This window comes from Ascaphus truei, chromosome 12, assembly GCF_040206685.1.
Source record: "Ascaphus truei isolate aAscTru1 chromosome 12, aAscTru1.hap1, whole genome shotgun sequence".
Taxonomy (NCBI): Eukaryota; Metazoa; Chordata; class Amphibia; order Anura; family Ascaphidae; genus Ascaphus; species Ascaphus truei.
Window position 1 is genome coordinate 29,833,421 of NC_134494.1, and position 10,123 is coordinate 29,843,543.

At 45.6% G+C, this 10,123-nt stretch overlaps 1 protein-coding gene across 2 annotated transcripts in view; it reads left to right on the plus strand.

The window, feature by feature from the left end:
- PRMT3 (protein arginine methyltransferase 3) overlaps window positions 1-10,123 on the plus strand; it is a 105,684-nt gene that overhangs the window by 4,824 nt on the left and 90,737 nt on the right. For both annotated transcript variants that reach the window (XM_075567197.1, XM_075567198.1), the window contains exons 6-7: window positions 3,411-3,564; window positions 4,215-4,362. In XM_075567197.1, the coding sequence (XP_075423312.1) occupies window positions 3,411-3,564; window positions 4,215-4,362 (302 nt within the window). The remainder of the gene's footprint in view (window positions 1-3,410; window positions 3,565-4,214; window positions 4,363-10,123) is intronic.

Below are 10,123 nucleotides of genomic sequence, written 5' to 3' on the forward strand. Positions count from 1 at the left end.
CTCCACCTCAGTTGCAATGGTTATACAGCTAGGTTCAGTTTCAATAAACGTGAACCCTAGGATACATATATTTAATCTAAATCCATGAATAGCATAACACACAATAAAAACAATAAGACAGAATTACACAAATTAAAACAGAACAGTCAATCCTGAGTAGTGTATAGTGAAACACCAATTGAGGACTGTCTAGAGCTGGCAGGGGGAGACGGACCTCAATTGGTGTTTCACTATACACTACTCAGGATTAACTGTTCTGTTTTGGGCCCCCAGCAGGTCAGGTTTTAAGGATATCCCTGCTTCAGCACAGGTGGCTCATGTTTCAGTAAATGACAGGGGGGAGAAAGTACTTGCAATTTAATAAAGTTCTGCATTATGCTCCACTCTGTTAATCACTTCTGCTAACACAGCTTCTTCAGAGCTGACTGTGGGTAAAATAAATTGTGCTACAGAGAAAATCGCTGGTGAGCGGGGCCGTACATATTTCTCCCCAGAAATCTGTTTCTTGTATTAAGCTGCGAACGGCAAATAATTAGATTGTGAAGCCACCATGAAATAGATTCCGAGCCCCCAATTTCGTGATTTGAGGATCCCATTACGGAGGCGCCCGTTTCAATTAAATATCCAATTGCTTTAAAAATGTCTGCTTTGTGTAAGTTAAGATGATGAAGGCTTCTGCTAGTGAATGACTGTTCATGGTTTGAAAGTCACCGGTGGGATCAAATCACAATTTTGTCAGTTTGTTTTGTTTCATTACACTATATTTTACTTGAAACAATAATTACTGCCCAGTTCTAAAACTGATTTGCTTCTGGTGCTGACGGATCGAGCAATCTGTTGACGGAATAAAAAAGAAAGCATGCTAGATATTGCAGGTATTCAGGAGTGTCTTAAAGCAGCGGTGGCCAACTCCAGTCCTCAAGGGCCACCAACAGGTCTGGTTTTAAATATCACTGCTATAGCACAGGTGGCTCAATCATTGACTATACCCCCTGTGCTGAAGCAGGGATGTATGTAAAACCTGACCGGTTGGTGGCCCTTGAGGACTGGAATTGGCAACCCCTGTCCTAAAGCCTATTTATTGCTTAATCTGCACACTTTTTAGGCCTCCCACCAAACAGGGATAACTCTCTTCCCAACTCTTTTTAACAACTCTGAATTACATTTTTAATGTATTATAATGTAACAAGCGTTTTTTGTTTCTATAGCACCCATTTACAAAGTCACTTCCTCTTCTGAGACGGGCTCTGGCACACCCCTTTTTGGAGCCCTGCCCTCTATCTCGCAGTGCACCAATTGTATCTAGTGACTGCCTGGTCACATGATCTTCCCCACAGAACTTTGCATCGTTGGTCCTTTTCTGCTGCACTGACAGCCATTTAGTGAACCCCCGAGCCGAATATTCGCCGATCGATCACAGGGGAACGGATCGATTTGGCAACTTAGCTAATTACTTATTGTGTGAATTGTATTGATGTACATTTTAAGGGGGAAAACAATTAAATAAAACAAAAACGGCAGCTTGGACTGCTGCTTTAAGGGGGTCTCATCTGGGCCATTGATATATATTTTTTAACGCAAATCTGACACTTATAAGTATTTATAATTTGTTTTAAAGTGAGGCTCGGGAGGGGTGTGATTTTCCTATGGCCGTTCCCTTATGAGATTTCTCTGTGTGGTCAGCAAGCGCTTGTAGTGCCAGAGTCCCCCCTCCCCACATCTTATTGGCTCTCTGATGAGGGCAAAGAAAACATTTGATTGGCAAACTCTTCTCCATTCAGAAGCCCCTAAGAAATTCAACTGGCCGACTATGTGGGATTGCACCTATAAGGGGCCGTTTTCTTGAGCACCAACTCAGGATGCCAGATATGTTGGTGTGGCATTTCAGATGGGCAGAAGCAATTTGCATTTGTGGGACAAAAAAGAAGCTCTGGCCTCTAGGACAGGATTGTTATACAGTCGCACTGCAAAACAATGAAAGGGCTGTAAATTAGGATGGGAAATGTGCACGGTTTAGAAGTATAATTTAGTCTAGGGGTTCCCAAATTGGCATAAATAACATTAGCTGTAGACAAAGTCCTAGAAACTGGTGTTCCATACAGCTGTGACTGGAAAGTCTCTGGTTGCTTGGGAGGGAAGGGCAAAATCATACTAAGGTTAAACTGCAATATGTACCTGAAATAATGGGTATAAAGCCATGCAACAGTCGCAGAGGCGAAGGCTGCATTTGAATGGAAGTACAGGGAAGCCCAGGAAACCATCAGGCAGACACGTGATGAAAAGGAAGCCCAGTTCCAATAGGAGAAGAGTGAACCACGCTGGGTCAGAACCCAAGCCTAATAGTGTAGGACTGAGCTCGGTTGCCAGCAGGTATTTTATGACCACGGGGCAGTAGCCAATTAGTGTCGATTGGCTACCGGTGGAACAGAGCAGGCAGAGATTACTGAATAGTCAAAGGAGTAATGGAGCTAGCCAGCTTCTAATGTCCCTCAAGGCAGGTTCTCTGCTTCTGAAGACTGTGGCTGTAGGTTCAACTTCTCAGGGGTCAGACAAGTGAGTATGTTTCCGACTAACTTTTTATATGTATACATCCAATATACTTTAAGACAAGTGCAGCGCGCTAGTGTCCAAGTGGTTATAATGTTGCTACAAAATTAGTTTTGCTTTTGTATATGCAGCACACTATTTTCGTATTATTTGAGGCGTGAGCAGCATGGTTAAGCCGCAGAACTTGGTGCACAACCAGTCTGGGTTCTATACAGTACTTACCTTCTGCTATCAACACTGCTCAGTTCTGACTTGCGCAATGAATCAGCTTTGTGCCCTTCAGCCACTTTAGAGGGGAGGTTGAACTTGATGGACATGTCTTTTATTTCCCCCCAGCCTCCTCTACTATTCAACTATGACATGAATGCTTCTGACGTATGATTGCATATAAAAGGGGAATTTTACAGTATGGAAGAAGGACAGAATATTCTCACTTTGTGTATTGATTGCCGTTTTTCAGTGCTGGTTGTGCAAGAAATGGGCTACAAACCTTAGTCCCTGACAAGCTTTTCATGTGTCTTATGCGGCTGGCAGGGCAATATAGGATATAGGGAGAAGGAGCGGCTCAGTGAGTAAAGACACTGACTGGCACTGAGTTTGGAGCAGGTCATTGACTGAGACACCTGTGCTGAAGCGGGGAAATATCCATAAAGCCTGACCTGTTTGTTGGTGGCCCTTGAGGACTGGAGTTGGCCACTCCTGGGATATATGTTACCCTCAAATAATCCCTCTCCCCGCCGCCCCCCTTTTCATCTGTCTGGTTATTGATGGTAGTGCATCTCCAATAACCACCACTGTGGGAAGCATACTCTTATTTTCCTCACTGATGACCAGTTTTCGTATCTGTCTCTTTTCTGTATTAGATGTGGATGATCTTGAAGTAAGCGGCGACGCGCTTCAGAACGCAAGCTCCGGTGATGACCTGTCTCTCTCTGATCGCGTGAAGCTTGCGGAGAGCAGAGCTCAGGCTGCCGAGGCCAATTTAGCCTTGGCCCTGGAAGACCTTCACAAAATGAGGTATATAATCCAACATGCGTGGCCAACAGCAGTCCTCAAGGGCCACCGTCAGGTTTTAAGGCTGTCCCTGCTTCAGCACAGGTGGCCCAGTCAATGAAAGGCACTGGTTGAGCCACCTATGCTGAAGCAGAGATATCCTTAAAACCTGACCTGTTGCTGGCCCTTGAAGACCGGAGTTGGTTACTGCTGATCCAGCGTTTACCAGTAATTGACCTGTGTAGGATGCTTTTGAAACGAATGGGTTAATTGCGCAGGCTTGTCATCTCTATCCTTCCTTTTCAATGCCTTTTTATTCTGATCTCTGCCTCCTAATTTTAAGGAACATATATACTTCTGCAGAGCAATTAACACTTTGATCGCTGGCGGTCTCTCCATTGCCGGAAGGGTTTTCCGCTCCACGCCCTGGAAATAAAGGGCCCTTTGCAAGGCGTCTCGGGCTTCCAACACACCGAGACATTTAAACTTCTCTAGGACCAATACAGCACATGTCCAGTAGAGGGAGCTGTCGTTTGTTAGAGGTGCCCCCTGTGTAATAGAAGTTAGAAGAGATGGAATCTTTCACATCCCAGCTGTACTTTTTTTCCCCCCTCTTATTTCATTTCCACGGGTCAGCGAGCCTGTCTCAAGGGTATGTTTGAAATTGATTGCAGACACCTCGCGCAGGATTTTGTGATGAACGCAGATGTCGGGACGGGCTCCTCTTCTTCATCTGGCGCCATAGCAGACCTGCGCGAGGATGAGGGTGGCGTGTACTTCAGCTCCTATGGGCATTTTGGGATCCACGAGGAGATGCTGAAGGTTAGGAGGCGAACACCTGAGCTGGCGGCTCTGATTCTATGGGGGGGGGTTCATTAAAATATCGATCGGGGGGCCCGATGGCACGGCGACTCCCATTGATGTCAATTGAATTTCTTTTCCAGTAGTGCGGTGATCGGCACTATTGCAGTTGAATAAAACCTCCCTGTATCCATATGCAGGGGTGCAGCTTCCTTGTACTGGAGACGCTATTGGTCTCATTCATGGGGAGGACGTCTTCTCTAGCACTGGGAAGCGGTCTCACAGTATACTGAATAAGGGCCTAAATGGGGACGTCGCGACATATTTTGGAATTTCAATAAAGTCAAAGCATATAGCCATTTAACCCCCCCCTCCCCTCATCGCTCATGATTTAAGATATGTCAGAGCAGCAAGAGATGCAGCACTTCACGATTGGGGGAAAAAATGGAAGCAGGGGGTCTCCTGTGTTAATTTCAGCTGCGGGGGACCCCCTGCTTAAAGAGATGCTTACCTCTGTAGGGGGTGCAGATATCTCTGTGAAGTTTAAATGTCCAGGGCACACTGCATCAGATGATGTCACGGCTTCCTATTGGCCCGCGGGGCATTTAAATACTGCCATGCCGTTAGGCACACTAGTTCCCTGGCTGCAGATTCCCCCTCCCCCCCCCCCCTTCCTATGGAGAGAAATATCTCTGGAAGCAGGGGGTCCCCAGGGTAGAAATAAATGCAGTTCTGTTCCGGAGACCCCCTACTTCAATCCTGTAATAGAAATAAAAATGTACTCGCGCAGTGCTACGTGTTATGCTGCTTTAAATAGCTTTGTCAGTTTAGCCCGATTGCAGAAAGTAACAAATGCTGAATAAACAATACTTTCTTTTGTAAGAATATATAAACGCAGAGGCCACTATTGCAATGTTAGAGTGGTCGCTGCTGCGTTCTATATGGCAGACATTCACGATGGTGGATGTATTAAACAAAAAGAAAAAAAAGAACTTAATATCGCCATAAGCATTTTCTTTAAAAAAAAATTCTTATTTCTTATGCATCAGTGCTCAGATCCGCGGCCTCCACCAATAGGCTTGCAGACAATACAGGGTCAACAATGGTTTGGATCAGCACTCAAATATATTGCAAAGTATATAAAAATGAAAAAGGCTTACCTGTAGTTTCAGTGTAGCTGGATCAAACTTACTTTTATTGCAGAATCCGGTTTTTGGAGACATTTTCACAAAAATCTAAAAAAGTGGGGGGGGGGGGTTAGTTCTAATCTAGATGTCAGCAACGTTTCAGGGTCGATGCCCTTTTCTGAAGCCTGAAGCGTTGCAGTTTGTGTGCCAGAGAGCAGGAGACATCTAGATTAGGACTAACCCCCCCTTTTTAGATCTTTGTAAAAAATGTCTTTAAAAAAAAAGAAAACAGATTCAGCAATAAAAGTAAGTTTGATCCAGCTACACTGAAACTGTAAGGCCTCGGACATAGTGACTTCTTAAGTGCGGAGGCTGAGGGAAAGCGGGTGCTTTCGCTGGCTAGACGGGCTGTGGGGGGGCGTGCCGAGGGGCGTCACGAAGCTGGTTCGCCCTCATTGGGTGAACCACTGACGTAACCGGCCTGTCGCGGCAAGAAATCTGTTTCAACTGATTTCTTGCGCAACGCACGCCGCATGGACGCGAACACTGCCTTAAGGCAGTCTGTTCGCGTGCGTCCGCACGGTCTGCGGCACCATGTCCGTGGTAATTGTGATAGGTGCTAACAAGGGTAATTCAATCCAGAACAAATCCCAACTAGAGAAAAGAAAAGACCCTGCACTCAGATCACTAGCTGAATAATAAACTTCAAATACAGCATTGACGTCACATATAAAAACCAGAAAGAGGGGGAAGGGAAACCTAATGAAAACAAACATTTTATACATGAAAATACATTTATTCTATAACTCACTATTCTATTATAAAAGGAGGTTTATGTACAATGTATCGCCAGACAGTACTGTATATATGTAAGGTGAGCACAGGGAACACTTTCCATGTCATACAATATATGCATATGAGAATAATGTATCCAAATGACAATAATATATATTCTGAATAACTCTGATTATTATCTGCAACACTATATAGCTGTATGAATGATCGTTTGTTTAGGTAGGTATTTGGGGAGATCCTGCAAGTGTGTTGCTGCTGCTAATCCTTCCTTATTTGATCATAAATGTCTGGTGGATTTTATAGCCTGCAATTGCCTATTTTAATAGCACATTATGCAGTGAAATTGCATTGCTCTAACCCAAGTAGCAAATATGCACACCCTCACGAGTAAATAGATAACGTTACTGGCAGAGATACAATAACACACAATTACCAATTTAAAAGTAAACTAAAGTACAAGCTGTATCGTCCGGTAAGTTAAAGGGAGGGGCAAACCTGTTGACCCCGGTCCCATATGGGAGTCCCAGCTCCCTTAATCAGCTGTTCCCTAGGCTGGCATTGCTGACGTCCGCGTCTCTAACCTAACCCACGCACGTCTCGCATGTAACATGCTTTGTCGTGGGTGGGATCGGACAGAGGAAAGGCGTTCTATAGCATCCCGTCGTCATGGCAACCATTCCCAGTTAGCCCAATTTTTATTTTAAAGTTAATTACAATTCGCATTTCCGTTTCTTATAATGCTCACAAAGAACAATCTGTTTAAAGATAAAAATGATAGAATATTTCATTATGAAAGGGCTTACCTATGCCGTTTTTTATTTATTATTTAATTAGAGAAATATATTAGTTTATTTTAATTATCTGCGCTTTGCTAGAAGTTTAATACAAATTTTGCAAAGACTTCTCTGTTAAGGGATTATTTGCGGCCGTCTGTTTCAGAGATCAATACTAATCTGCGTGTTATCAAGATGTACAGGAAGAGATTTATTAATCTACTTATGTAGAGGCTGGTCTCAAAGTTAATGGAAAGTTGTTACCCGCATAATATATACAATGTAAGAGATCACACAAATATTGTACAGCACTTTAAATGTATGTGGGAAATACAAAGCCCTCATTAATTCCTCTTGGACAGAGTCTTGAGAGTATATCTCCAATTCGACTGTTGTTTCAGTAATTCCCTGTCCCAGTCACCTTTTCTTCTATTTTAGCGAACATGGTCAATCCCAACGAATTAAAGGACTCCTATGTTGCCATCAGGCATTTCATTACCATGCCTGGACATCGGTGTGTCCACCCTAAACCTAATGGTCTCGATATGCTCCATGATTCTCCGCCTCAACTGTCGCCCTGTCTTGCCTACATATCTCTTATTACATGTACAGGTTGCCATGTAAATAACGTCTACGGTCTGGCAATTAACAAAATGGCGGATGGTGGACATTTGACTATTGTCCCATTTCGAGGAAGTCTCGGTAAGCCTTCTGTGGGGGCAGACTTTGCGATCTGTGGTATTTGAAGTTCTCTGTTCTTTTGGTTCAGCTAGGTCTTCTCAGTTTGTTCTTGAAAATGGCTGTGGACGAGGTTGTCTCGAATACTACTTGCCCATCTACTGACTAGTTTTGGGGGTACCAGTCAGTACTGATCTCAAGTCCTCATCCTCCAAAAGGATATGCTAGTGACTCCGTAATATTAGTGATGTGAGACCATTGGTTATTATATGCTGGGGGTCGCACATCCTTCCTATTACTTATCAAATAAGGAAGGATTAGCAGCACCATGAGTACCTAATACCAGGGGCCTTGACACCCCTCCCTTTACTGTCTCCTCTCTCTCTCTCCCTCTTAAATCCTCCACCTCTCACTCTTCCACTCACTTCAACACACACAAACACCTCCCCCCTCCCCAACAATCTTACCTTTTGGGTGAAAGATGCTGATCTGGTTCGGGGGCTCTACAGCTCACCCCTCCGGTCGCGCAGAAGTTGGGCGCCAGTCTGCCAGTGCCGGCAGAAGGATGCTACTGTAAGTAGCCCGAATGGCCAATAAGCCAATCAGTCGCTGCTCAACACACTTAGCTGGCTCTCCCCAAATACCTACATCAACAAATGATCATTCATCCAGCTATGTAGTGTTGCAGATAATACAGTTATCCATAAAATATATTTTATTGTCATTTGGATACATTATTCACATATGCAAGTTCTTAAATGGATGATATACTGTAGAAAGTGTTCTGTGCTCATCCTATATACAGTATTACCTGGCGATACGTTATATATAAACCTCCTTTTAAATAGACACGGGAGTTATAGAATATATATTTTCATGTAGAAATGTTTATTTTAGTTAGGTTTCTCTCCTTTACCCTCCTCCCACCCCCTCACCCCCAAATTTTTTGGTTTTGAAGGATGAAGTCAATGTTGTATTTTAAGTTTAGTATTCAGCTAGTGATCCGAGAGCAGCACAGGTGTTGGATGTACAAGGAGAGCAGCATATACAGGGAGCATTAGTACCGTGTTAGCCGAGCTTCAATAATCTAAAAATAAATAGATGATACCGTTCTGTGGCTAACGAAATGCTTTTATTTGTGCGAGCTTTCGAGATACACTGATCTCTTCTTCCGGCGATGTTACAATGAATGAAGCAAGCAAAGGGTATACTTAAAAACAGTGTCTCTTGGAATGTTATCTGTGCTGGTCCTTCCCCCGGTGTGGATGTGTTTTATGGCTAGAGGTGTCAAAAGGTGTATATATAAGGTGTGTGTGTATAATACACACACCTTTTAGAGGGGAGACGGGGGAGACCAGAGAGAGGGGAGACGGGGGAGACCCGAGAGAGGGGAGATGGGGGAGACCAGAGAGAGAGGGGAGACCAGAGAGAGAGGGGAGACCAGAGAGAGAGGGGAGACCAGAGAGAGAGGGGAGACCAGAGAGAGAGGGGAGACCAGAGAGAGAGGGAGACGGGGGAGACCAGAGAGAAGGGAGACGGGGGGAGACCAGAGAGGGGGGAGACCAGAGAGAGGGGAGACGGGGGGAGACCAGAGAGAGGGGAGACGGGGGGAGACCAGAGAGAGGGGAGATGGGGGGAGACCAGAGAGAGGGGGGCAGGGGTGACTGACTGACCGGGGCAGGGGTGACTGACTGACCGGGGCAGGGGTGACTGACTGACCGGGGCAGGGGTGACTGACTGATTGGGGGGGGGGGGGTACCTCTGGTGTCACACATACTCCCATACACACATACACACTCTCCTATATATATACATACACACACACACACACGTACATACACACACTCCCACGTACATACACACACTCCCACGTACATACACACACTCCCACGTACATACACACACTCCCACGTACATACACACACTCCCACGTACATACACACACTCCCACGTACATACACACACTCCCACGTACATACACACACTCCCACGTACATACACACACTCCCACGTACATACACACACTCCCACGTACATAAACACACTCCCACGTACATAAACACACTCCCACGTACATACACACACTCCCACGTACATACACACCTATATACACACACACACAGGCCGCGACCAGCACCACCACGCTCCCCCGCCCATCTCCTGCTCCGCTCCCACATGAGGGGGCATCCCCCGCTCCCATCACCCGGCGCGCTCTCTGACACGGGACCTGGGGGGAACCGGGGACATGAGGGGGCATCCCCCGCTCCCATCACCCGCCGCGCTCTCTGACACGGGACCGGGGGGGAAGCGAGGGAGGGGGGACATGAGGGGGCATCCCCCGCTCCCATCACCATAACTGCGGGCAGCAGGAGCACCGGGGAGGGGAGGGAGGTGGAGGAAGGCACTTAC